This window comes from Narcine bancroftii, chromosome 2 (genome assembly GCF_036971445.1).
Source record: "Narcine bancroftii isolate sNarBan1 chromosome 2, sNarBan1.hap1, whole genome shotgun sequence".
In the NCBI taxonomy this organism is placed as follows: Eukaryota; Metazoa; Chordata; class Chondrichthyes; order Torpediniformes; family Narcinidae; genus Narcine; species Narcine bancroftii.
Window position 1 is genome coordinate 113,417,667 of NC_091470.1, and position 27,246 is coordinate 113,444,912.

Consider the following 27,246-nt stretch of genomic DNA (forward strand, 5'->3'; position numbering starts at 1 on the left):
TCGGCCGGACGGTTTGGGCAGGCGGAGGGTGGTCGCCTCCGGGAATCATCGCTGGCTTCGAGCGGCGAGGAAGAGTGGTCCCAGGAACAGAGGCTGAAGGAAGCGGCCGCGGCGCGGCGCTGCTCGCCCGGCGTCAAGAGCTTGCAAACGCCCCCTGTGGGTTCTGAGAACATCTGCCCGAACAAAGGAGCCGAGACTTTGAATTCAGAACTGTTAACCCATGGTGTAATGTTGCTTTCAACACGCCGAGAAAGTCACAGAAGTGAATGCACTAATTAGAGCGACGCTAAATCATTGCAAATTGGAGCATCGAGAGTTCAGGAAACTCAACATATTGCACTGTCGCCGGTATGTTTCTATCTCTCGATGTATTTGCATCTGTAGACAGTAATCTATCGGGCAGCGAATAGTGTGTTCCAGCTACCTGTCAATTAATTCATCCCTGGACTGTGAGGGAGATGGCAACCTTTCCATGAACTCCTCTTGCCTTCGTTGCGTTATATCTATTCAGTTTGAATTTATTATTACGTGGTCGGTGACATTTGACATTACCCCGAGTTTGGAGAAGACGGGGTTAGTCGTTGGGGTGGTGGGGGGTGGGGGGGGGGGGTGCCTTTCAGAGGTGGCGGGAGGAGGGAGTCAAGTTGACAAGTAATATTCATATGAGAACGCTTGTGGAGAAGGTGTGTCAAGAGACGCGGCGATAACAACTCTAAGCGTGATAGCTTTGGAGAAGGTAAAATTATGAACAGCCCAGGCGCTAAGCAAGCGAAAGAGAGCAAATAAACGATTTGCATTGATGTAGGACCCACTGCGTTTCGTTAAGCTCTTCATAGCTAATTCAATTATTCGCTCAGTATTTCCTGCGTGTGCGAGAGAGAGAGATATTATGTGTGTGTGAGAGAGAGATTATGAGTGAGTGTGAGAGAGAGATTATGTGGTGTGAGTGTGAGATTATGTGTGTGTGTGTGAGAGATTATGTGGTGTGAGTGTGAGATTATGTGTGTGTGAGAGAGAGATTATGTGGTGTGAGTGTGAGATTATGTGTGTGTGTGTGAGAGATTATGTGGTGTGAGTGTGAGATTATGAGTGTGTGTGAGAGAGATTATGTGGTGTGAGTGTGAGATTATGTGTGTGTGTGTGTGTGAGAGAGATTATGTGGTGTGAGTGTGAGATTATGTGTGTGTGTGAGAGAGATTATGTGGTGTGAGTGTGAGATTGTGTGTTTGTGTGTGAGAGATTATGTGGTGTGAGTGTGAGATTATGAGTGTGTGTGAGAGAGAGAGATAGATTATGTGTGTGTGGGTGTGCGTGTGTGAGAGATTATGTGGTGTGTGTGTTTTGGTTTGCCTTATTCGAGGAGGACGAGCTGGGAGAGGTGGGTCCTCGGTTTACAAAGTTTGAATCCAACAGCCAAAATTTGCGTGTATTTTTACGAATAATTTATAGGCGCCACATAAATATATACCCAATGAGCTCTGTGGATGCAACTAATTCAAAAAACTGTGTGAAATGAAACTTCGCCCTAGGCTGAGATATAATCCTATCAGGACAACTAGAGATCGATTATCCCTCGCAGTTTTACTATTCGGCATTTCTACTGCGATATGAACTGCTCTTTGTTAATTATATAAGAGTTAGTATAAAGAAATAACGACTATTGAAGAATCAATCTATTTTATCTGCGTTCCCCTATCATCTCCTCGCCGCCTGTGTGTGTCTGTGTGTGTTTATGTGTCTATACATGTGAATGTGTATGTTTGAGTCTATACGTGAAAGTGTGTGTGTTTGTCTATGTATTTGTGTTTATGTGTGTTATGCATGTGAATATATGTGATTTTGAGTGTGTGTGTGTGAGAGAGAGAAATATTTTGTGTGTGTGTATCTTTAATAAATCTCACTTCCCCGACCCAAAACTGGCAAGTGCTCTCCCTTCTACCTGCACACCACTGTGGCTAAAGAAAATAAAGTTGTCAGCCAAAAGCCCAAATATGTTTACTTTGGAAAGAAGGAACACCATCCACAAGTGAGGCGTAAAGGCACCGAGTTGGGCACTGTTAATGATTCGCATGATGGCACTGTCGCGAACGCTGTCAACAAACACCGACTCCTGACTTTATGCTGTTTATTTCAAAGTGACCTGGCGGCGCGGGTTTTCCCAAAGTGTCTGCAGATCTAATATGGGCTGACGCGGGAGCGAACGGGCAAGTTCATATTGAGGAACGCAGGTCAGTTTCATTATCCGTTTATTTTGCCCTCGCGGGGAGGTTGCGGACTGGGAGGTTTACGAAACTGACTCGTTGGAAACAGGCAAATGATATGAGAATGGGTGCATTAGAGTCAATGGGTTCACAGCTCTGGCCTCTTTCAAGCGGTGAAATTATTTGTGTAATATTAATCTCGTACAAAAAAAAAACACGGTGTCAAAAAGGGCAGTTGTGTTTCTTCAATCTGTTTTAATGACCTGTGTCTCCGACCGTTCACTTTGTGTTATGTGATGGTGATGGACCTTGTTAGATTTAATACATGTCCGGCTTTGGAAATTGATGGCGACCACAATTAAAACTCGCTCACAATGTCCTATTAACGATATTACACCATTTAGGGGTAACAATACGACAGCAACCTTTCAATTGACATTCATGAGATAATTAAGTAAATTATTATTTTTTAAAATACGCAGATAGGTGAAACAGCGAATCGAGCAGGCAGCCACAAAGTTAAAATAAGTATCGGGTTTTGTCCCGAAACCTGTTCACTAAATTGTTCCTAGTCTGTGGATGACTGGTACATTCTAGGGGAAATCGATGGGGATGTGAGGAGAATAAAATGGCATTAGTGTATATGGGTAAAACACGAACGTTTGCACATCCGATGGTTGAAATAAAACACAAAGCTGGAGCAACTCAGCAGGTTAAACAGTGTTCTTTATGTAGCAAAGATAAAGATACGGAGCCAATGTTTCGGGCATCAAGGTGTGAGTAAAATGTAGGCAGGCACCCGAGGTTCGGGCACATTTTGCTCAGACCTTGATGAAGGGCTCAAACCCGAAACGTTGGTTCTTTATCTTTGGTACATAAAGTACACAGGCTTACTTCAGCTTTGTGTTTTTAATTTAGTGTACGTGGGTGTTCGGTTGTTGCCCATGTCCTACAACACATTTGTGACTGTTCGGCACTGCAGCCGTTAGCCTGTAACTCTAAACGAAGGAGAGGAGTTATGAAAATAATTTCGGGATGTAAATAATATTTAACGCACACTTACATTATATAAAATGTGTGTGTGTTTGAACAATGAGTGTGTGTAGAGCTTTTTTATGTGCATGCGACTTGTGTGTGTCTCTGTGGCTGTGTGTGTGGAGGCGCTTGACCGTGTGCGCGCGCGCGAAGAGTGTGTGCGCGTTGAACCAGAGCGTGGAAAAGTTGTCGCGAATGCAAGGTTCAAAGGATGGTGTTTGTGTAAATATGCCACTGCCGGGTAAACCAGGCTCAGGTCATTGTTGCGCGGGTTATTCCTGTGACAGTTGGCTCTGTATGAGAGAACTGCAACCCGGGTGACTGTCAATTTCCCCTCTGCCTCATGGCCCGGCTGACACGCTCCCTCTGGCACACGCCTTCTCATTGTCCTCGCCAATACCAGCTTGGAATTGTCAAACCAGCTGGGGAGAGAATGGAGTGGAGGGGAGAGAGGACGGGGGGGGGGGGGGGGTGTTGAGGGGGTGGAGAGCGATTAACATTCTCCACACCCAGGGGGGCAGAGGCAGACAAATCCCATTGAAAATTGCTTTCCAATCGCCACGTTGGAACTGTTACTTAAACAATGAAATACACTCCACTGCTGAGTTTAAGTAGAATCGTCTCGCTGCAGCCAGATGTCCATTCGACTCAACCCGCCCCAGAGCCGCACGACCGGCCAGTTCTATCACTGGTTCCCCACCAGCCGCGTTTGCAGAAATAATATCTGCATATTACACCGCGGCCACAAAACCAATTCGCCAAGTATCATTTATTAAAATATTAATCGGGACCTGCAATGAATAGAACGAGTCCTCGAAAATATACCAATAGCGTTCGGAGCAAAGTAACCCAACAGCTTCACTAAATAGTCTTCGTATAAATCATCAAGAATATTTTCTCTTACATTGAAACTATGTAGTGTCCCCCCCCCCCCCCCCCCCCCCCCGTTATACAACGACCGTTGAATTCATCAGCATTTTTAAGCTGTGAAGATAAATTGCATTAAATCGGCAGAGCACTGGGACGGACAAGAGTGAAGAAACTTAGGTACCGAAAGGCATCAAATAATTGAGTCTATCAGATAGTTCATTCGCGTTCAGCACCTTGCATTTATATTGGGATCCAAATATCTCTTTTCGCCTCCCCCAGCACACTTAATTTTGGTTAATTTTATTCTTCTTTGGCTTGGCTTCGCGGACGAAGATTTATGGAGGGGGTATAATTGCTCGACATTTAGACAAGTCTTATTCTGGCTAAACGCAAGGAAGGTATAAATGCACGATTTACTGGTTATTGGGATGGGTTGAATCATTTATGTCTGAGTTATTAACTTGGTTATAATATTATTTTTTCATCAAACATAGTAATTGCTTTAATCAAACTTTTAGTAAGATGTTAGCTCTTACCGAGGGTTGGGCTGGGGAGATCAGGGCAGATCTATATAATCGCTCTGTTCTCGGGTCACAGAACCTTTCAGACAATTTGTTAACTTCCGTCAAAAAAAATGTCAGTTGGATTTGCCCCTTTAAGGGATCCGGCTGACAGCTGAGGGTCAGCCAGGCAGATGGTCCACGAGTAGGGTCTTTATTGTCTCCGGCTAAATCTGTTTTCAAATCAGGCGACCGCTTTTTGCCGAGTTCCCCCATTCGGCGTTCAAGTCGTAACAAGGAAGGGATAGGGGGTAGAAACTGGGCCGACATGCTCTTGGAAGCAGCGCGAATAACGTTATTTTATCCGGATCCGGTCTGGAACGATCGGTTTTTGGCTTTGATGAGAATAGCGGGTGGCAGCTGGACCCTAAATCCGCAATTCTTCATCCCCCACGGCAGAGAAGTCAGATCGGAGAGTTTCCTCTCCCCCTTCCACTCAATTCCACTCCCCACCCCCACGCCACACTTTCCTTTCTGGCCCCGGGACCACCGCAGGAACCCGCAACCCCACGGTAACAAACCAAACCAAAATATCTCCAAGCACGGACGCCGAATCGTTCATCGGATAACCGAGAAACGTCGATATGGATTTGTTAGGAAAGAATTTCCTCCCAGTACGTTTCACAATTAAATTGTTCCTCGCGAAAAAAAAATAGGCAGCGGATGATACCATAAATACGTATCTAATAACAATTTGCTTTGATTATATTTTATTTCCGAACTAACGCGACTCCAAATATCCAACCAAAACGTGCCGGCGAATTTTTTAAAACATAAATAATGCCGAGTAACTTTTATTATTATTACATGCTACATAAACCCTCCTTTGATGTTAGCAATCCCAACAGGAACTTTTATATGATATATTACTACTAATCGCCATGTCCAATCTATGATATTACACATTAATCTGCAATAACTAGAATAGTTTATATGGTATATTACTTCAAATCATCTCAACCAATATTATATTGCTTGATACTAACCTGCACCAAATCGAATTGCTATATCATACGTGACTAATGATCATAACCCCTTATACATTGTTGGATGTTAATCCACAATAACTAAATTATATGTTTCCTGTAATTGGTTTATATAGTGAATGTGTTTAATATTTTATATTTAACAAATATAAATGTGAAATGAGCATTTGAGGAAGGAATTTAGAACAACCCTCGATTCTCAGAAGCTTCACGATTGATTGGGTTGGAAATATTTCAGCCAAACCTGCAGAATAAACCACATCAATTGCAATCTTTAATTTCCGTATTTGATTTCGTAATGAAGAAACCATCACAGCGTCAGATGCGCTGGGGTAAAGCTTCCGAGAAGCTGAAATCGACATCAGTTTTCACACCAAAGTTTTTTGGGGGGTAGTAAACCTCAATTTAATGGACGTAGAATCAGCCAAAAAGTCGTGGCGATGAACGGAAGCTGAATTACAAGACCGAACTGGAATGAATTCAGTGGAACAGAGAGTCCCGGCGAAACGGAAAGTAGAATACAGGTGAAAAGGGGACGCAGTTTTAACCAACTCGAGAAAGGATCCGTAGATGAGACAGAGGGGGACGTGGAGAGGGATAAAGAAAAGGAGGCACAGAGAGAGGGAGAGATGGAGTGTCGGGGGTAAAATACAGACGGGGACGATGGAAGAAGACTGTCAGGAGCGAGGGTGGGATAAATGGAGAAGGTGCAGATGTGAACTCAACAGGAAATGGCGAAAGGCAAAGAGAGGGAGGGGAGCGAGAGAGAGAACGGAGAGGGTGACAGGGATAAAGGTGGAGGGAGAAAGAGAGATACTCGTCCTTCAAAAGTGACATGTGGCAGAAAGAGTAACGAAGAAAGGACCACGGAAAGTAACAGGGCTGGAGCCCGCAACACAGTTTCGGGAACACGGAGGGAATCAGAAACATGCGAATACATGTCGGAAATACAAAAGAATGAAGTATCAATAGAGACGGGGAGAGAGGGGGAAGAGAGAGGGGGGGGGGAAATATCAGAGAGATAAAGAGCGCAGTGAAAGAGAAATAGAGAGAGGGTGAGAAAGAGAGGGAAAAGAGAGCACAATGTAAGATAAATAAAGAGGGGGAGAGAAAGAGAAATAAAGGAGAGGGGAAAGAGAGAGAGGAAGAGGGGAGAAGAGACAGGCGTTGAAAAAAAGACAACAAATGAACGAGAAAAGAATTGATAGCTTGAGAGATCATGACCTCCCCATGGCACACGTGAGCACAATGGATTCAACACCCCCAAAACTAGATAAATCTGTGTGAATCTTTGGATTAAGATTATTTTAACTGACTTTCCGCATCTTATTCCGACATCATGGTAATAATGTTCATCCATTGGAGCCAGCTGGGAGAAAGGCGTGCATAAATCACATCCTTTATCCAATCTGAAAATAGCCGACACCGTCCAAAAAAGCGTATATGTACAAGGGACCTCCTCCACGCTCCTGAACTTGTCAGTTTCATCTGCGGCCCTCCCACAGAGGGAATCACTCATTACGGTGAAAGCTCTGCAGAGTTCAGCTGTAGCAACCGAGCCGGTGGTGAGCCGAAGGCCTCAACTCTGCATCCTGGATTAAAGGCAATCTGCGTGCGCGCCTGTGTGGGTGTGTGTGGGTATATGTGTGTGTGTGTGTGTGCGTGTGCATATGTGTGTTTGTGTGTCAGTGTGCGTGGGAGTCCGTGCGTGTGCACGCCGATCAATTTCTTCCCAAACAGATGAAGCTTGTTAGCCGGTGATCGATTCCTCGCTGGTTTTTATTTTCGCTTGTGAAGGATGACAACCCCCAGAGGAAAATAAATCGGCCACCCCCCCTCCAAAAACAAAACATTACTGCTTACCGCCTCGGCCAACTCTCTGGCACTGGAGATCTTGAGAACAACTTTTGTTTTGGACGCTGCGAGAAAATCATCGGTGCTCACGGATTTCCAGTGGCCAACGTGCTGGTTAATTCCCCCGCACAGAGAGACAGTCAGACAGAAGTGATAGTTCTTTACTTTTGTTATTTTAAATGTTTGGGATCCAGGAACATTTACCCAGAGGGCCTGATATCAAAGACAAGTCGACTGGCAGCGGAATGGAGGCGGTGAGATCTTGGGTCCGGACTGTGGGCGTGGTAGCGGCCAATGTCGCGGCTCAGAGGTAAGGTCCCGAGACTGTTGCATTGCGCGGAAACCGGCCCTTCGGCCCAACTCGTCCATGGCGACCAAGTTGCCCACCTGAGCTAGTCACGTTTGCTTGGGTTTGGCTCATATCCTTTTCAACCCCTTTCTACCCACTCACATTCAACTTGAAGTAATCCCTTACTAACCACAGAGCACCTATGGTATCGGACGCCAAAGGTTCTCTATGGTTATCGTAAGGGATTACTTTCGGTGAGTCGAAAAAAAGGGTAACTGAATCTAAACCTTTCCAATCTACTTACAGTGTCCAATGTCTCTTAGACGATTAAATTGCACCCACATCTCCGAGGTCGCCCCAGCTATCTACCATCCTCTGTGTGCAAAAGTTGTCCCTCGGGTCCCAATCAATCCCTTTTCCTCACACCTCAAGTGAATGCCCTCTCGTTTTCAACTCCCTCCAACCCGAAGTCTGCCGGTGTCAGCCAGACAACGATCCCTGCCAGGACTGAGAGTCACCCACCCGCCCCATTCTCTAACCATCACTTGGGCGAAGATGATAACAGCTCTTCATTTTTTTTCTGGCATTTTAGAAACCTTAAATTCTTAGTGAGCAATCAGCTAGTGTAAGATGTATGGGGGAGGGAAAACTAATTTCAAGAAACTGCGAATCAGAAGTTCCATTCGTCGGCTCACATTGGCCGGTGACATTCACTGACTTCCCCATTGATAATGAGCAAGGTCTATCTGTGTGTATGTGCGTTTTCATATTGAGTAAAAAAACCACTCCAACGTTTAAGTGTTTTATTCAGAAACAACGTGATCCAAAGGAGTGTTTTGAATGTTCACCGACAACTTCAACTCCCAAAACAACTGGGTTAGAGTTTTTGAGGAAGGATCCGTTTCGTGAATATTTCTCCCAAGTGCAGCAGGGTGTGAAGACTGCCTTCTGTGGGCCCACACGGACTGGAGACGGTCGCGTGGCTAATGCAATCCACCGCTTGATGCGGATGGATTGACGGGGGGAAGCGATGATCGCGTTAAACACACCACACCGCAATGTTCGGCTCCATTCTAACCTGGCCCGTGAGCGTAGTTGTAACGACAAAACTTACCCAAACCTCAACACTCGCCTTCAGGGATGTGCCAGAATCATGAACAATTTGATGTCCGCGTGATAAAATACATTCTGGATACCAAGACTCGAAATCTCAACCTTTTCCCCCATACCCCGTCCTCTGCTCGATTTAAAACCTGAACGTATCTTTTTTCTTACAAAATCCAATTATTTCCTGAAGCATCTTAACTGATGACAGTCACGTCAAAATTAAGCGAACAATCAAGTTGTAACGTGACGGATCCACTAAATTTTCTCTCGAGTGATCTCCAAAGTTTGCCGCAGCAGTTCTTTCTCGCACCCCACAACCTCGACCTGCCCTGATCAATCTCTGAATGTGAGCTTCGAACGGAGATGTTCTTTTATTTAACAGCTTTACCAACTTTTTTTTTGAGATTGGCGCTCTTTTCAGAGAATACTTTGCGATTAAATATTTTTGTTCAGGTGCCTTGCCGTTCGGCGTGGGCGATCATGTCTCTGACCCTCCGAATTGTAGTAGTTGCGGACATAAATATATCGTAGAGATAACATGTGATCCGCGTATGAGTTGGAGTTTTAGTATGTGCAAAGGTTCTGTGAACGATTAATAATTTTTCAAGAAACGCTTATGTGGCGACTATATTTTACGAAATAAGTACAAACGGAGAAAAAGAAAAGCGTGTAAATAAAACGATCATAATGAGAAATACAAATCGAATGGAACAAATCACATTTCCATTTCGGGTCATCGTTGTTTATCGTCCATTTTTAAAATACCGAGAGATCTCAAAGCAGACTGTCTTCCACGGAGCCATACCGTTCGGCCCCTCATAATGAGCTCCCGTTACGGAGCCGAACAAATTACCTTTTTATTTTACATGCTGGGGTCATTGGAAATTTAGGTTTATATGGAACTTGGATGAGTGAGAGTCTTATAAGTCACTAACGCGGGCGATTCCGCGAGGTCGGAGGGTCCAGGAGACTGATCCCTTTTGCTCGTTTATTTCTCCCCAGCGGCGTGGCTTTGGCCAGAGCGCACTTCGAGAAACAGCCTCCGTCCAACCTGAGAAAATCCAATTTCTTCCATTTCGTCCTTGCGCTCTACGACCGACAAGGGCAGCCGGTGGAAATTGAGAGGACAACTTTCACGGACTTTGTGGAGAAAGATTTGGTACGTACAGTCGCAAGAACATAGCTGGCTGGTCAGTTTTCCCGCGGCGGAATAAAGGACCTCTCCAGAAAGTCCCCATATTAACCAAGTCCGAACCTGCCCATCCACAAACACATTTAAAAAAAATTGTGCGACCCTCTAATGTGATCAAATCAGACGTAACAGTGGTTTGGAAGCAGGTTGGAAAAATAAAGAGAGAGTGATTTGTGGAAGAGTGGTTATGTCTGTTTTATTTTGTGTGCGTGTAGGCGTGAAAAAGTTTATGCATGTTTAACGTGCGTATGAAGTGTATGCGTGGGTCGAGAATGTGCATGAGAGTGCAAATGTATGAGAGAATGATTTGTGTGGCGCTTAAGTATGTGTGAGAGTCTTGGTTTGTCCATGTGTATGCGTGTGAGTGTAAGGCGTGAGTGTGTGTGAGAAAGAGAGGGGGGGGGGGGGGGGGGAGAAACTTTGCACCTTCCCGCTACAGGGCATTGATGTTGCGTTGGCCGTTTCTGTCAGAATTGAGAACTCTCAGTTCCTAATTCCGAGACACTTTTTTCATGCTTTGTTCTCAGACGTTTTTATTCATTGGGGTTTGAACCGTGCCAGGAGAGGAATAGATTTTGGCCTGTGGTTTTTTTTTGTTGCATCACTGAAGTTTGTTACTTATTCGGTGGAAAGTCCCGCGGACGCTGTCGTTTTAACTGTGACAGCTAACGTTGGGGATGACGCCAATCACGCGAACACTCAAAGCAGCCGGAATGACCGGGAAATGTGAAAGACAGTCAAAAATATTTTTTAAAATAGAGAATCCAGTTCAATGAGTTCTGATCTTCGACCTGAAACGTTAACTCCGTGTCTCTTCACACAGATACTGCCTGGTCTGCTCAATATTTCCAGCAGTTTGTTTTATGTTAGATTTTCTGCATTTGTAGTTTCGTGGTCCATTTTTATTCAACTCAACAAACCCATTTTTTTGTGGGGGGAGGGAAGATGGGAGTCGGGGATAGGAGCGAAATGTGTGTGTAGTTTTGCACACCTTTCCCCTATAACCTCGTTGGCGGAACACAAGAACTACAGATGCTTGACTCTCCAGCCAAGTACGAGGAGTTGGAAGGACTCAGCGGACCGGGCCGTATCCGTGGAGGGAAATGATCAGTCAACGTGTCGGCTCGGGACCTTTTACCGAGACTCTCGTCGGCGCTCATGTTGACTCTAGAAAAGGAAAATACTATTTTTGTTACAAACCAAAATGATCATATAATTGTACCCCAGCGACTAACTGAGATGTCAGAAACCACCCGGGTACTTTGAGTGATGTTTTAAATCATAGTTAAGGTTCTACAAGCGGAAATGTCACCGACATCAAAATGTTTGATGTTTGCATGAATACCTCTCGGAGTTTCCTTGGCGCCGTACAGCGGTACATTGGGATTTAATTCCGACATTTGTGTCAAACTTGGTCGGCTTTCGACTATTTTACTCCTGAAAGATTGAGTGTAGTATTTCGCTAACACAACAACGGGTCAGGGTGAAATTAACTGCTACACTATAAAATCTATAACATCACTCTTTCAGGAGCCGGGGAATGACAAGACGAATAACGGGACACATTACAAACTCCAGTTGCTTTACAGTAATGGTGAGTGTCCGAGATATTCCGCAGCGGTGGGTGGTGGTAAAGGGGTAGGGGTAGGGCTGGGGTGTGAGGTGAAGGGGGTAGGGGTAGGGCTGGGGTGAGAGGTGAAGGGGTAGGGTTGGGGTGTGAGGTGAAGGGGTAGGGGGAGGGCTGGGGTGTGAGGAGAAGGGGTAGGGGTAGGGCTGGGGTGTGAGGTGAAGGGGGTAGGGGTAGGGCTGGGGTGTGAGGAGAAGGGGTAGGGGTAGGGCTGGGGTGTGAGGTGAAGGGGGTAGGGGTAGGGCTGGGGTGAGAGGTGAAGGGGTAGGGTTGGGGTGTGAGGTGAAGGGGTAGGGGGAGGGCTGGGGTGTGAGGAGAAGGGGTAGGGGTAGGGCTGGGGTGTGAGGTGAAGGGGGTAGGGGTAGGGCTGGGGTGTGAGGAGAAGGGGTAGGGGTAGGGCTGGGGTGTGAGGTGAAGGGGGTAGGGGTAGGGCTGGGGTGCGAGGTGAAGGGGGTAGGGGTAGGGCTGGGGTGTGAGGTGAAGGGGGTAGGGGTAGGGCTGGGGTGTGAAGTGAAGGGGGCAGGGGTAGGGCTGGGTGTGAGGAGAAGGGGTAGAGGTAGGGCTGGGGTGTGAGGTGAAGGGAGTAGGGGTAGGGCTGGGGTGTGAGGTGAAGGGGGTAGGGGTAGGGCTGGGGTGTGAGGAGATCTCTTTGCCTTCTTCCAATCGACAGCAGCACCCCCAAACTTCCTATAACATCGATTTGTTTCGCTCCTTCAGTAGAGGAGCCTCTACCGCACCGACGTGCCCAGGGGTCACTGTGTGCCCGCCGTTCCTTAACAGCACCCTAACTTCCGGTCGACCCTGACTTCTGGCGCTGACTGCGTGGAGTTTGCACGATCTCCCTTGCAGGAGCTCCGGTTTCCCCCAACACCCCGAAGAAGATTATAATTGAACACAGTAAATTGTCCCCTCGGTGTGGTTGAGCGGTAGAATCTCGGGGGGGAAGTTGGACGGAACTTTGTGGCGAATACGTCACAGAGGGAATAGAATGATCTGATGCGTTTGATAGGTCCAATGGTCTCCCCTGTGTCGCAAGGAGAGATGGAAAATATCGGGCCGAAGAACTCGAACAACCAGCCCCCAAATATCCAGGCTGGAATTACGCCGGGCCTGACCAGTCCGCTTCCAGTGGGCAGGCAGACCCGAGTTAAGATCAGAGTAAACATTTTTTTGGGGGGGAATTTCTAGGTTTTTCGTCCAATACCATAACTTTAAACCAGTCCACCAATTTTTTTCTGGAATAGAATGGGGGAGTTTATGAAGTGTGTCAGAATAGAGGGAACATTCTGGGCGCAAACTGAGGTGTTAGGAGGGGCAGAGGTGGAATAAGTAGCATCCGAGTCCGTCATCTCCAGGACAAAACACGCACACTCACTCACCGTACATTTTAAGAAACGGATGGCAGGTTCCGAGGGAGATGGGGAAACGGATGGAACTCGCTCCCCGAAGGACGGTGCAGATGGCGATGGCCCCTCTGTTGACACAGTACCTGGAGTACCCCGCGGGGAGGTTGTTCAAGTTCCGAAATTTTATTCCCCCTCCACCGACACAGCGGGCCGATTGGCTTCCTTGTACTTCGCGCGTTTTCTGTGAGTCCGTGAAATCACTGACCCCGAATCAGTAAACTTGCGTACACAACAGAACGAACCCGGACCCGTCACGTATCAATAGCTGTAAATGTTAAACATTGCACCCGAATCCAGGCCAGTACTTCATGGCTTTTTCTTTTTCTGCTCAAGCGATGTAACAACACACAGCGGTTCTATTGCTAATGTGTACTTTTGTACAGGTGTGCGAACGGAGCAGGATCTCTATGTGCGACTCATCGATTCCGTGACCAAACAGGTACCGAAATGTTTGTCTCCCCAGTACTACCCAAATATTGCACCCATTCTGCAAAACGTTTTTAATATCTCTGTCAATCGAGAGCGATTGTTAAACATGACATCGTGTAGGCGGCCGATACTGGCCATGACGGAGGAGAGTTAGTTTGTACCTAGTTGTTGTTAGGTGTCAGGTCACTAGTCTGAGTGCTACTGGTATCATGTAACCCAGTACTATCTGTGGCAAGGACCGGTAGTCCTCCACTAAACCGGCTCACCCACCCACCTGGTGCTGGCTAGTCACCCTGCAAGATAAAAATAAAATCTGTTAAAGTGGGGTGAACGGCCATCAGGCAAACAATTGCCTTGAAGCACGGAAAGGGGATCCATTGCATTGAAGCTTGGGCTGGTCATTCACTGCAACGGAACTTCCCGCAGCCTTTTTGGACTTCACCTGGATCCTGGAGGGGATGTTGAGGGGGTGGATCTGGACTTGTGCAACCCCCTACTCACCTAAATCCATTCATGTCCATGTTGCTCCTTTCTGAGGAGTGGAGAATAAACCCAAGAAAGTGACTAAAAGGAACCATCATTATCCTACTGGGATGGAAAGCCAGAAGTTGTTGTTAAGAAGGAATCACTATTCTGCAAATTTCAGTTCAATCTCGACCAAGGGCCCCTGCCCGAAATGTCGACTGACCATTTCTCTCCATGGACTCTGTTTGACCCGCCGAGTCCCTCCAGTTTCTCTTTGTTCACTCTACATGCCAATATCTGCAATTGATCTCCACCAACGCTGCTCGACTGCTAAGTTCCTCCAGCAGATTGTGTTTCCCTCCAGGTTCCAGCATCTGCCATCTCTCGTGTGCTTGCAGATTTTTGGTTTCTTTGCTGAATCTCAGTTCCATTTAAATTAAAACACATTAAAAAAAAACTTAAATAAGAACTTTCTGTTTTATGCAAAACAACCTGTGGTTTGTTTTGCAGCATTTCCCGGCAGCATCATCTGAAAAACCATGGTACCAACGTTAAAACCTCCCCTCTGAGAGATACAGGAGCTGTAAGATTTAAGATTCTTTTATTGTTATATAATAAAAAGAAAGTGTAATATTACATAACATTTCCTTTGTCTCCAGAGCTCCAGATCCACACAGTTGGAAAAGAGGGTCAAGAAAAGGACTAATTTGTAGTTTAATCTTCTGAAGTTCCAACCACTCCCAATTATTGATCAATGGTCAGTGTTCCTTTGGCTGATTAGGTTTTGCAGTGGAAGTGCCCTATCAGTAGTTCAGTTGGTTGATCTGTGGGAGGTCTTACTGGCATCACAATACACACACATACACATCTTATTACATTGGACAGGAAGGCTACCCCCCTCCTCCCCAACCCTCAAATCAGCTTGGAAATATAGGAGAGACTGCAGATGCTGAAATCTGGAACAAGAGCACAATCTCTATATATGGCAGCATAACATCTAGGGCCGAAGAGCCTGCATTATGCTGTAGTGATCTAACTTCTGTGCTCTAATCTACTGGAGGAACTGCATCAGTAGGAAAAAGAAATAGTGAAAGTTTGGGTCGAGACCCTTCATCAAGGCCCCTTTTTTCTCCCACTGATGCAGCTCGACCTGCTGACTTTCTCCAGCACTTTGTTTATTTTCTGGCGATATAATTCCCTTGTGGCAAGAGACAGTCATTGTCCAGACTCAGCTCCAAGTAAGGGTCCAGAGGGGTGACCATCCACAGAACTCTCAGCCAACTGGACTTAAACTCTTCCAGAAGAATAAAGGATGAAATTTCAGGAAGAGATATTGTTTGCTGAGGCAAAGAACATTCAGGCCTGATGGCTCATGGATGATAAACAGACAGAAGGTGCAAAAGCCTGAAATCCAGCCCCTTTAGGTTCAAGAACAATTTCTATTCAACAGCTATCAAGCTCCTGGTCCTCTCCAAACTACCCAAACCATAAACTACTTTGGGACCACCAAAAGATCAGTTTGCTGAGTTGAATATCATGGTTTTTTTGAAGGAGTAAAACATGAAATTCTGCAGACACCGTGATTGAAGTAAGAACACAAAGCTGGAGAAATTCAGCAGCTCGAACAGTGTCCTTTATAGAGCAACGTTAAAGATACATAACCTATGTTTCAGGATTGAGACCTTCATCAAGGTATGAAAAAATGTTGGAGGGTGCCTGAATAAAATGGTATTTTGTTCGGGCTCCTGCCTACATTTTGCTCACACCTTGATGAAGGGCTCAAGCCCAAAACGTTAGTGATGTATCTTGATCTTTGCATCATGGTCCTGGAGAAATGCTATCTCTTCTTTACTGTGCATTGCATTAGTAGTTATCCTTTATCAAGTCATCTGTATAAAAGTTCCCAAGTAATAAGAAGAGGTTGTGACCAGGGCCATGGGATCCTTTATTTGGTGATTAAAAGATGACTTGACTTGATAAAGGATCCCATGGCCCTGATCACAACCTCTTCTTACTGTTTGGGCATCCTTATTCAGATGCCTGCCTACATTTTGCTCATATCTTGATGAAGGGCTCAAGCCTGAAACATTGGTTATGAATTTTTATCTTTGCTATATAACGTCCTCCATTTGACCTGGTGAGTTTTTAAAGCATTGTGTTATCACACTTTTTTGCACCAATTGCAACTGTGACTATTTATCTATCCATCCTCTTATATTCTTTTTCTGTCTTGGCATATTGTGTTGGTTTCATGTATCCTATTGACCACCTCTTTGGCTTCAGCAAATAAGATGATTGGTGCCTCTGTTCTTTGAACTTATGTGTATGACAATAAACTCTCATCTCATTGCTCATAAATATGGATTGGAAGATATATCAGATGATTCTCACATTTTCCAACTGATGATTTTTTTCACAGTGACCAAGTGGTTAATTTGTGATTGACTTGAAATGATTTTACTCTACATCCATTTTGTTTTGTGTTGGGGATATGGTGTCAACATCAGTCATTTGCTGGTCAGAGGAAGGCAACCTGTTCTCCACCCAAAAGGAACTATCTTCTCAAGGGCACATCCCTTGGTAGGATGGTAATAAATGAACTTCTTCCCACTTTCTATCCCAACCATGGCAAGAAGCTCTGTGAGCGAGGCTGACGCTACATGGAAGGAACTGCTCACACTTTTGCAATGTGGGTTTCAGCAGGAATTGGTTGTGACACCCCCAGACCTGTCTCACATGGAACACCAACAGACAAACTGATCTCATTTCACTTGAGGATGGTCACAGCTGTTGTCAAAAGGAAATTCTCATCCAGTCACTCTGGGGTGAATTGGAACCCAGAGGTCTCATGCAAACTCCATCTTGTCCCCAAAGTGCTCAGTATATTTAGCAGCTGCGTATGTGACCCCCTGATGACAATGCACCCTGAAGCAAATGTTCTAATGGGTTGCTGCATAGAAGAGCCCGGAGTTGGGCTAAATAACAACAGCAAAGGTTTAAATCAACTCAATATGGATATCAATTTTATAGAGTGCAATTTAAAAAAAAATTGCTGCATTATTTTTCCATTGCATTGATCGGACCACATTTGGTTACAACCATTGAGATTGGAGGCTCTAGAGTTCGGCAAAATAATTCCTGGTATCAGAGCTTCGAAATAAAATTAAAAAGATTGTGAAAAAAAGTAAAACATGAAAGTCTGCAGACACTGTAGCTGATGTAAAAACACAACGCTGGAGAAACTCAGCAGGTCAAACAGTGTCCTTTATAGAGCAAAGGCAAAGACACATAACTAATGTTTTGGGCTTGAAATCTTCATGAAAATACACAAACGCAACCAGGTAGATCCATTGTTTCCAAAAAAAAGTCTTCGACAGGATCCCACCAAACATCAAGCCTCCATCTCCAGCATTATCTCCAACCTCATCATCTCTGGTTATCTCCCTCCCATGGTCTCCAACCTCATTGTTTCCCAAGATACACAAGATATACAAACCCAATTATCCAGACAGACTCATTGCTCAAGCCCGAAACTTTGGTTCTGTAAAGTACACCTGCTGAGTTTCTCCAGCATTGTGTTCTTCAGCATTAAGAAGGTTGGGTGTAGTTCTGGTTACCAAGCTATCAATAGGATATCATAGAGCTGGGAAAGGTGCAAAAAAGATTCACCAGGATACTGCTGCGGACACAGGGCTTGATAGAATGGATAAATTGGGACATATATTAGATTGGCATGGTTAGTGCAATGCTGTTATAGTGCCAGCGACCCAGGTTCAGATCTCGCACTGTCTGTGGGGAGTTTATATGTACTCCCTGTGTCTGTGTGGGTTTCCTTCAGGCTGCTGCAGTTCCTCCCACCTTCCAGAAACATACTGGGGAGGGGGGGATCCAGGTGAATTGGGTGTACATGGGCAGCATAGACTCATGGGCCGGAGGGCCTGTCATCATACCAATAAAAATGTAAAGAAAAATCATACTGAACTGCAGAAGGATGAGTGGTGACCTATATAAAATCATGAAGGGCAGAGATAAGTGAATGGTAACAGTCTTTTCCCCAGCGTTGGGGAATCCAAAACTAACGGGCATGGTTTTAAAGTAAGGAAGGGTGGGGAAAGATTTCAAAAGGGCTGGAAGAGCAGCCTTTCCACAAAGAGGTTTGTGGAATGAGCTGCCAGAGGAAGTGGTAGAGGTGAACACAATTACAATATTTAAAAATACATTTTCACAGGTACATGGATAGGAAAGGCTTGGGGAGAGTTGGGGGGGTGGAATTTGGGCCAAATGGGCTGAGCACATGTAGATAACCAGGTAAGCATGGATGAATTGGGCTAAATGGCCTGTTTCCAACGAAGCAGCAGTTTTCAGCCTTTATTTTCCATTCATACCACCTGAAGTATCCCCTTACTAACCATAGGATGGCATAGGTGCTCTCTGGTTAGTAAAAGATGACATAAGGTGATATGTGAGTGGAGAAAAAAAGGTTGAGAACCACTGGTTTAAAGCAAATTAAAATTAGGTTAGGGAATGGATCCATTTATTTCTGGAGTAAGACTTCAGAAGCTAGTATGGCTGAGGATGGGATGAAGTTAGGACACATTCATCCAGAATGATCTTCAACTAAACTCATACAAAGGTCCAAGAGCCTGGTGTTAAGGTGGTTTGGCGGGGCTGATGAGCTTGTCCAATGATCATGTTCTTAACATTGCATGTGACACCAGATGGCCAATCATTTTCTAACTTTCATTGCAGCCAATCATCTACGAGGGTCAAAATAAAAACCCCGAAATGTGCCGGGTGCTTCTCACTCATGAGGTGATGTGCAGGTAAGGACCAGACAATGGCACCTCAAATATTTGTGGCCTTTTGCATTTGTCTCTGTGATGCTATAATGACCTTTAATTAATTTGGAGGTATACCTTGGATTGGTTTAATAATCCTGGTTAACAGGAAAACAAAGAAATACAGGATTGGAGAGCAGAGTTGTTTAAATACTATGAATATGTTTCTGAAGTACAGAAAAATCCCTGGTACTGGCACCTATGGGGATTAGTAGATGCCGGATAAATGTATTTTCCAGTTACTTGAGACTTACACCCACAATGCCTAGCTAACACACCTTCATTAAGAATTAAAAAGCATAAAAGACAAAAATACTGTACTGTACTTACGTTGAACAAACTTCACTTGCCTGAATATATAAACAAAGCATTTTACTTTATTCTCAGTCACATTCTTTGAAAACATTTAATCGTCACTGCAACTGCAGGTTCCTCCCCATCCACAGAGCCGTCCGAAAGACGAACAATAACATTATAGATAATTAACCCTTCCCTCTCCCAAGTTTACAGATAAAGCGTTTGACTGGGGTGCCCCTTACTAAGCAAGGATGAAACTTTAAGAGAGTCACCCCAACGGCGAGGGGTATCAACCAGCTCTTCCCCCTGGGCGATGCCATTGTTGTTCCACACAACTTTATTCAAACAGCTGCTCCGAGCAAAGCATGATCAAAACTCTCCACTAGCTGAATATTTGCTCCCATCTTCACCAAAGGGTTATGTGTAACTTCAAAGAACATTCACTTTTACAATTTTAAACATGTATTTTTTAACTATTATTTTATTCTTATTTATTTTAATTTTTAAATGTATTTTCCTGGATATTTTTTGCCAGTTGCTTGAATTCTGGATACCAGGGGTTTTACTGTATTTGTATAGTAACTCATGATGTGCAAGTTTGGGCTACAATATCTCAGATTTAGTAGAACAGGGCAACTGCACCATATACCACAAGGTGATGCATGAATCTCTCATCAAATTAATTTACACCAACCTTGTGATCAGGTACAAATTGGAGGGGAATGGAATGGCTGCTGCATTTTCTTCTTGGGTGATGTGGAGCTAATGCAGCCGAAGACAAGCAACATAACTCTTCCCAGGGTGCAAGAGTCTAAAACCAGAAGCCATAGGTTTAAGATGCAAGGGAAAAGATTCAAGAGGTATCTTGAGGGGTACATTTCTCCATACACAGGGTGTTGGCTATGTGGAACAAACTTCCAGAGAAAGTGGTAAAGGCAGGTGCAATTATAGCATTGAGATGGTATACAGATAGGAAAGACTTGGATGGACTTGGGTAGAACACAGGCAAATGGACCTAATTTGGGGTGAAAAGAGTGGAACACTGAAGCCTGCAGGTGCGGTGATTGTAGTAAAAACACCAAAATGATGGAGGAATTCAGATGGTCTCACAGCTTGCACAGGCTGACTGAGACCACCTGCAAACTGGAGGAACAACACTTCATCTTTTAACTGGGCACCCTCCAAGCAGATGGCATTATCATTGACCTGTTTCTGTGAAGCCCCATCCCCATATTCTGTTTCCTTTCTCTCAGGTCTCTCTCTCTCTCTCTCTCTCTCTCTCTCTCCCTCTCTCCCTCCTCCCTCTCCCTCTGACTCCTTTCACAGAGCCAACCATTTCAATTCTGAGTCACACTCTCATGTCTATCCATGGCCTTTTATGCTACTCCACCCTGACCACCCGCAGATTGGAGGAACAACACCTCATTTTTCATCTGGGCACTCTCCAACCCCAGGGCATGATCATTGAGTTCACTGCATTCCACTAATCTGCTTGCCTTCCCCCCCCCCCCCCCCACTTTAACTAGTTATTCCAGTTCCTTCTTCCTTTTTCTCTCCACCTAGCCTAGACTCCTCCCCCCTTTCCTACCGTCCTCCTCCCCTCCACATCATCTCCCACCCTCACCAACTCCCTCCTCCTCCCTTGCCCCCTTTATTTGGACATCTCTCATGTTCCCCCACACCTTGATGAAGGGCTCAAGTCCAAAATGTCGGTTCTGTATCTTTACCGTTGCTACATAAAGGCACTGTTTGACCTGCTAAGTTTCTCCAGCATTTGTGTGTGTTTTTTTTTTCACTTAACTGCAGTATCAACAGAATCCTGTGTTTTACCGATGGCATAGGGATCCCTTAAAGTGGTATGTGAATGAAAAGAAAAAGTTTGAAAAGCTCTGGTGTAGGCCAATTACTCTTGTAGAATGGAATTATTGCATCCAGGTTCCACATTGCATGATCCTACAGACAACAGTGCAGTAGTCTTTTAATTAAAAAATTAAAGGGTAATCATTGGGAATAATCTTTGGAGTTAAGGAATGGATAAAGAGTCATGAGCAGTTGTGGGATACTCTTTAAGACAATGCCAGATAATCTTCTCAATCTGTTTCCATCTCATCCAGAACTAAGGATTTGAAGTTCTCCACTTTTTTGTTGTTGTTCCTCTGTCCTCTAGGCAACTGAAATACAGCAGGGTAACAGACCCTTCCAGCCCACAAGCTTATGCCACCCAGTACCCTAATTTAACTTACATCCCCCGGTACATTTTGAAAGGTGGGAGGAAACCGGAGCACCCAGAGAAAACCCACGCAGACATGGGGAGAATGTACAAACTCCTTACAGACAGCGCCGGATTCGAACCCGGGCCGTTCCCTATGCTAACCGTGCCGACCCCTTAAACAAGAAAGACTGCAGATGCTTCAAGGCACAAAAGTGATGGGGAAACTCAAGAGGTCACACTGTTTTTTTTTGTCATGAAGCCACTTTGCAACATAAAGAATGCTGCGTGACCTGCTGAGTTATTCCAGCACTTTCGTGTATTGAACTGACAACTGAGCCTTGATTCACCAAATTATTTCTGTATAACTATATGTGAATAATTTGACCCATCTCCAAACTCAATAAATTACATAACTGATCAAAGCCACCTTGTAAAAACTTTGCAAAGAAGGATTTTTCTCCTGTATGGGGTCAGGAGGGAAAGGGAATGATGTCTTGGTTGGAAATTGTGCTATTGAGTCTATCAGAATAGGGAGGTCCCAAGTGTGATTATTGATAGATCAATTGATTAAAGGTGAGATATTGATGTGGACATAGCCATAGAAAATGGGATCATTCTGTCCTTTGAACCTGTTTCATCACTCAATATGCTCCTGGTTGAGACCATTTCTTTGTATTCCCAGGCAGTTGGGAGTCACAAGTGGTGACTAGAGCTAAAAAAAATCCCAGCATAGATACCAATGGGAAGAATGGCCACACGCTGAAGGGTCAAGGATAGGATCATGTACCATCTCTATTTATCCATTCAAGGGATGTAGATATTGTTGACAATGCCAACATTTGTTGCCCCTAAACTGGATGCAGTTAAGAGCCAACTACATTGGTTGGGGTCTGGAGTCACAGAAATACCAGGTATCATTGAATCGTACACCATGGAAACTAGCCATTTAGTCCAACTTGTCCATGGACACCCTTCCTTATGAATCGTGTGGCCCATGGACCTCCAGGTCTAATCAATTCAATTCTCTGTTTTCAATCTCGTTTGCTTTTACAACAAGCTGGGAGTTTGTGGTCAACGTTACCCAAGACCTGAGATTTATTCTTGCAATCTCGCTTTAGCTGATTACCTCATTTAAATTGCCAAGGCATAATGATGAGATTCAAACTCGCAATTCTGAATCAAAGCTCCATCTGCCAGTTCATCAGCTTAACCACTATGGAGATGAATTACTGGAAACAATACTGAAAGGTGTGGCCGCTGGTATCGAGGAAACAAAATGAATTCAGCACACCTCCCCAACCCCTCCCCCCGAAGTTGTCTTGACAGGAGAATTGAAAAATATAATTCACAGGAGCAAGGTAGCAATTAGTGATGTGAGGCAGCATATGCGGAACTCGTTGTGAGTCGGTGGAAGACCAGTCAGGTGTGGTATTTACCTGAAGAACAAACAGAGGCTTCTGCTCTCTAGGGAATGATGATGCCAGGTGCTCTGGCATCAGAATTCTGTCTGAATTGCACTCTATTTGGGACCTGGCTACGTATATGACTGAACCTTCACTCCCCAGAAATTTTGAAGACCTCTTTTGTATGGTATTGACTTGACTGTATTTTATGTAAAAAAAATGAAACAGGAGAGACTCAAAATGCTGTGATTGTAGTAAAAAAACACTGAAGTGCTGGAGGAACTCAGCCAGACTTCTTTTTTCTTTGGCTTGGCTTCGCGGACGAAGATTTATGGAGGGGGTAAATGTCCACGTCAGCTGCAGGCTCGTTTGTGGCTGACAAGTCCCGATGCGGGACAGGCAGACACGGTTGCAGCGGTTGCAGGGGAAAATTAGTTGGTTGGGGTTGGGTGTTGGGTTTTTCCTCCTTTGTCTTTTGTCAGTGAGGTGGGCTCTGTGGTCTTCTTCAAAGGAGGTTTCTGCCCGCCGAACTGTGAGGCACCAAGATGCACGGTTTGAGAAGACGTGACCCACCCAGCGCAGCTGGATCTTCAGCAGCGTGGACTCGATGCTGTCGGCCTCTGCCATCTCGAGTACTTCGATGTTAGGGATGAAGTCGTTCCAATGAATGTTGAGGATGGAGCGGAGACAATGCTGGTGGAAGCATTCTAGGAGCCGTAGGTGATGCTGGTAGAGGACCCATGATTCGGAGCCGAACAGGAGTGTGGGCATGACAACGGCTCTGTATACCCTTATCTTTGTGAGGTTTTTCAGTTGGTTGTTTTTCCAGACTCTTTTGTGTAGTCTTCCAAAGGCGCTATTTGCCTTGGCGAGTCTGTTGTCTATCTCGTTGTCGATCCTTGCATCTGATGAAATGGTGCAGCCGAGATAGGTAAACTGGTTGACCGTTTTGAGTTTTGTGTGCCCGATGGAGATGTGGGGGGGCTGGTAGTCATGGTGAGGAGCTGGCTGATGGAGGACCTCAGTTTTCTTCAGGCTGACTTCCAGGCCAAACATTTTGGCAGTTTCCGCAAAACAGGACGTCAAGCGCTGAAGAGCTCTGAGCCCTTCTTCAAGGAATAAGCAGAATGAGCCAGAAGCAGGAAATCTCAAAAAGTCTCAGAATTCAGACTGGGGGAGGGATCCAGAACCACACAAGGTGTTAACTGGATATGATAAGGAGAGAGGTAAGAATTTATCATGTCTGTGTGAAAAGAGACAGGGAAGGGAAAGACCAAGTTTGGAGAAGGTGTGTGTGTGTGTGTGTGTGTATGTGTGTGTGGGGGGGGGGGGGGTTAACGAAAGCCAGAGAAGAAGCCGATATTAATGCCATCTGGTTGGACGGTGCCCAGTCAGAAGATGAGGTGCTGTTTCTCCAATTTGTGGGTGGTCTCAGTTTGGCAGTACATGAGACAATGGAATGGGATGTGGAATTGAAATGGGTGGCCACTGGGAGATCCACGCTGTTGTGGTGGACAGAGCTGAGGTGCTCAATGAAGCGATCTCCCAGTTTGTTTCCCAGTCTCTCTGATGTAGAGGAGACCACAACGGGAGCAGTAAATGACCCCATTATTCAGCATAACTTCTGCACCATGTAGGCTGGTAGTTGTATGGATGGAAATGGGTGCCTTATGGTGTATCTTTCACTGGCAATCCACTTCCACCATCATCCCATTATCCATAATTCAACAGGCCCAACCACGTGAATATTGTGGCTGCAATAGCAGGTCTGAAGGCAAGCGTCCTCTGCTGAGTTACTCAACTTCTAATGCTCCTGAGCCTTTCGACTGTCTACAAGGCACAAGTCAGAATGTGAGGGAATACTTAATAATAGTTTAGAGACACCACACGAACAGGTCCTTCTGGCTTATGAGCCCGTGCTGCTCAAATATACTCTCATGATCAACTAACCTACCAACTCTGTACCTTTGGAATGTGAGAGGAAATCGCAGCATCTGGAGAAAACCTATGCAGACACAGGGAGAATGTACAAAACTTCTTACACACAGTGCTGGATTTGAACCTGGGTCTCTGGCGCTGTGATACCATTGTTCTAACTGTGCTACCCGCTACTCTTCGCTCATCTGAATGAAGTGCAGGCAACAGATCTCAAGAAGCTCAACACCTTTCATTAAAACCCATGCCTTCCACAAATAGTGCACAGTGGCTGTAGAGTATGCCATCTACTATCGTAAATGCACAGCGTTATTTTCCTCGGCTGCTTCAATATCTTTCCAGACTTGCAACCTTTACCACTCAAGAGGGCCAGGGCAATGGGAACTCTACTACCTTTAGGTTACTCCCTGATTCACACATCATCCTGACTTGGAACATAATCCTGACTTGGAAGTATATTGTAGTCCATTCATTGTCCTTGGGTCTTTATCTCACACCTCCCTCCCCAGCGCTATTGTGGGACCACGGTCACTGGAAGGACTACAGTAGTTCAGGAAGACAGCTAGAACATAAGAAGTAGGTGCAGTATTTGGCCATCTGGCCCATCGAGCATATTCCACCATTCAATGAGATCATGGCTGATCTGATGATGGGCTCATCTCCACCCATCTGCCTTTTCCCCATATCCCTTAAATCTCCTAGTATGTAAAAATCTATCCAACCTTGTCTTAAATATATTCACTGAGGTCATCTCTGCTGCTTCAATGGGCAGTAAATTGCATAGATTCCCTACCCTCTTGGAAGCATAGTTCCTCCTCATCTCTGTCCTAAATCTCCTACCCTGAATCTTGAGGCAATGTCTCCTAGTTCTGGTCTCCCTCCCTTACCAATGGAAACAACTTGTCTGACTATGCCTTTCATAATTTTATACATTTCCATAAGACCCCTTCTCATTTTTCTAAATTTCAATGAATACAGCCCCAGATGACTCCGTATCCTCTGCACAATTTGCCTTTCCACACAATTTAGTGTCATCAGCAAACGTAGACACACTACACTCTGTCCCCTCTTCCAGATCATTTATCTATACTGTGAGGAGATGTGGCCCCAGCACCGACCCTTGTGGTACTCCGCTCACCACCAATTGCCAACCAGAAAAACACCCCTGTATCCTAACTCTCTGCTTTTTATTGTTTAACCAGTCCTCTGCCCACGCTGATACTGTACATCAACCCAAACTTTCTGCATCCTTATCTTGTGTATAAATCTTTTATATGGCACCTTATTGAATGTCATCTGGAAATCAAAGTAAACAATTTCCATCTGCTCCCCTCCATCTACTATGCCTGTAAAATCCTCAAAGAACTTGTGTAAGGTTGTCAAACAGGATCTGCCTTTTCTGAATCCATGCTGCATCTGCCTGATGGATCCATTTCACTCCAGATGCTCCACTGTTTCTTCATTAATGAAGCTTACCACCATTCTATCAAGGACAATAAATGGTGGATTTTCTAGCAACAGCGAGATCCTGAAAAATGAATTAAAAATATTGTATCACTATTTAATGAGATCATGGCTGATCTGATGATAGGCTCAGCTCTATCTACTTGCCTTTTTCCCATATCCCTTAATTTCCCTACCAAGTAGAAAACTACCCAAACTTGTCTTAAATATATTTGCTGAGGTAGCCCCCACTGCTTCAATGGGCGGTGAATTTTATAGATTCACCACCCTCTTGGAGATGCAGTTCCTCCTCATCTCCGTCCTAAGTCCCGAAAAGTGAATAAGAACATTGTATTGCTACCTACTGCTTCTTACTGAGCCAATGTGGCCCCAATCATCTGAGGCTCACACTCTCACCAAGCATTTGTAGTTCAAGGCCCCAACCTTGAGAATTAAGTATCCACGCTGACTCCATCACTGTGCTGAGGGAGTGGAGCCCTGCTGTTGAACCTTTGGATTAACTGACGCACCATCTGTTCTCTCTGGTGGACGTCAAAGATCCCTTGACACTTGTGAAGAAGAGCACAGGGTCTCCCCAATGTCCTGACCTACATTTGTCTCTCAATGAATGCCAGATGTTCCACTTGTTAATTTGTTGTTGGATCTTGCTGTGTGTATAAGAAAGCGAAGAAAGACAATGCAATCCTGCAAAAGAAGAACTGATACTTATCTCTCTTTCTCTACACAAAGCCATTCTGACTGAGAATCTCTCCTTGATGTAACAGTTCCCCAAAACTGATGAGAATAATTTCATATTTTCCAGATTGCTCCCATTACCGTTGAGGGTGTGGGCTCTTTCTGAGGATGATTCAGTCAATTTGTTCATGGAGATATCAAGATCCATTTACTTTGTAAAAGTCCACACCCCTGGAGCAGATTAAAGGGAACTATACAAAGGGCTAATGTGGAGTGATTATACAGTTGTAGCCAAGAAATGAACATCTGCAGACAAGGTTAAAGGATTATAGAAGCTGGGAGGCAGGGAGTGAAGGCAAGTAGGCGGATGTTGAAAATGAGGGTTGGAGGAGACAACAATG

General features: G+C 45.0%; 1 protein-coding gene and 1 long non-coding RNA gene across 6 annotated transcripts in view; one reads left to right on the top strand and one right to left on the bottom strand.

Annotated features, from left to right (window-relative positions):
• The first annotated feature begins 633 nt into the window (after window positions 1–633).
• LOC138754159 (transcription factor COE2) overlaps window positions 634–27,246 on the top strand; it is a 238,201-nt gene continuing 211,588 nt past the window's right edge. For 3 of the 5 annotated variants that reach the window (XM_069918027.1, XM_069918029.1, XM_069918030.1), the window contains exons 1-5: window positions 7,144–7,816; window positions 9,905–10,061; window positions 11,625–11,688; window positions 13,511–13,566; window positions 18,771–18,844. In XM_069918027.1, the coding sequence (XP_069774128.1) occupies window positions 7,686–7,816; window positions 9,905–10,061; window positions 11,625–11,688; window positions 13,511–13,566; window positions 18,771–18,844 (482 nt within the window). In that variant the 5' untranslated portion in view covers window positions 7,144–7,685. Of the gene's footprint in view, window positions 737–2,136; window positions 2,229–7,143; window positions 7,817–9,904; window positions 10,062–11,624; window positions 11,689–13,510; window positions 13,567–14,687; window positions 14,779–18,770; window positions 18,845–27,246 lie in introns of those variants that run through there. The other 2 variants (XM_069918028.1, XM_069918031.1) reach the window with 2 other exon arrangements.
• LOC138754161 (uncharacterized) lies at window positions 10,611–12,665 on the bottom strand. Its single transcript, XR_011351580.1, has 2 exons — window positions 12,375–12,665; window positions 10,611–11,261 (listed from the first exon to the last, which is right to left on the bottom strand). It is a non-coding gene; the product is annotated as an uncharacterized lncRNA (long non-coding RNA).